Source organism: Orycteropus afer, unplaced genomic scaffold (assembly GCF_000298275.1).
Source record: "Orycteropus afer afer isolate SDZICR_OR568_19922 unplaced genomic scaffold, OryAfe1.0 scaffold00240, whole genome shotgun sequence".
NCBI classification, from domain to species: domain Eukaryota; kingdom Metazoa; phylum Chordata; class Mammalia; order Tubulidentata; family Orycteropodidae; genus Orycteropus; species Orycteropus afer.
The window spans coordinates 3341129-3342078 of record NW_006921827.1 but is presented as its reverse complement, the minus strand read 5'-3'; the positions used below and the strand labels follow the sequence as shown (position 1 = coordinate 3342078).

At 33.5% G+C, this 950-nt stretch overlaps 1 protein-coding gene across 1 annotated transcript in view; it reads left to right on the top strand.

Moving 5' to 3' along the window:
• The window catches only part of HSD17B4 (hydroxysteroid 17-beta dehydrogenase 4), a 125048-nt gene that overhangs the window by 48785 nt on the left and 75313 nt on the right, over positions 1-950 (top strand). The window contains exon 16 of the mRNA XM_007949160.2: positions 352-417. Within this exon, the coding sequence (XP_007947351.2) occupies positions 352-417 (66 nt within the window). The remainder of the gene's footprint in view (positions 1-351; positions 418-950) is intronic.

The following is a 950-nucleotide window of genomic DNA, read 5'->3' as shown; positions in this document are numbered from 1 at the left end:
TGGAAGTAGATTGCCCCATCTTCCTTCCGAGGAGTGGCTGGTGGGTTTGAACTGCCAGCCTTCTGGTTAGCAGTCAAGTGCCTTACCGCTACGCCACCAGAGCTCCAACTACTTTCCATTAAATGGGGTAATTTCAGAGAATTCATAATATAGATGAATCTAGCAGTTATGAAACTTTAAGTATCACTATCTCCTGAACATAGAAATACTTTAAAAAATTACCTTTTTACTCAATTTATAGAGTTTATTATGTTGAAACATGGTTGTTTATCAAAAACCAGTTTGGCTAACAAGAATAACAATTACTTTATTTGTATTTAAGATTTAGTATATAATGTCTTTTGATTTCAGGTAGCTGTAGCCATACCTAATAGACCTCCTGATGCTGTACTTACAGATACCACCTCACTTAATCAGGTAAGATTGTTTTCTTGAAAAGTAATATATTCACCTGACTGATGATACCTTTCTCTTTATAACTCTGATACCCTATGATTTTAGGAGTCTAAAAGTAGTGTCCTTCAACATAATAAAAATAAGGACATGTTTCCTATAGTTGAAATTTATTCTTTCTAAATTTTTACTTATCTATATTTTTCTCCATTAGATGTCAAGAATATGTATAAATGGGTTTTCATTAGTCAGTCAAAAAGTATTATATTTTGCTGACAATTGAATGCTTGCTTGCCTTATAAAGAAACTACCCATATTAGAAGCCAAGAATTTCACAAACACCTTTGAGAGTAGGAAAAAAAAAAAGAGTTAAAAGACAAGTCTTAGTCCTCTTTTCTTTTACCAAGAAAGAAATCTGTCATATTACTTGAAAATAGATTATTTTATGCTAATTTAGAGGACAGGCAAAATAAAGTATATTGGCTATGTTGTTGTTGTTGTTGTTGTTATGTGCCGTCGAGTCGGCCCCGACTCATAGCGACCCCTCCTTGGGTTTC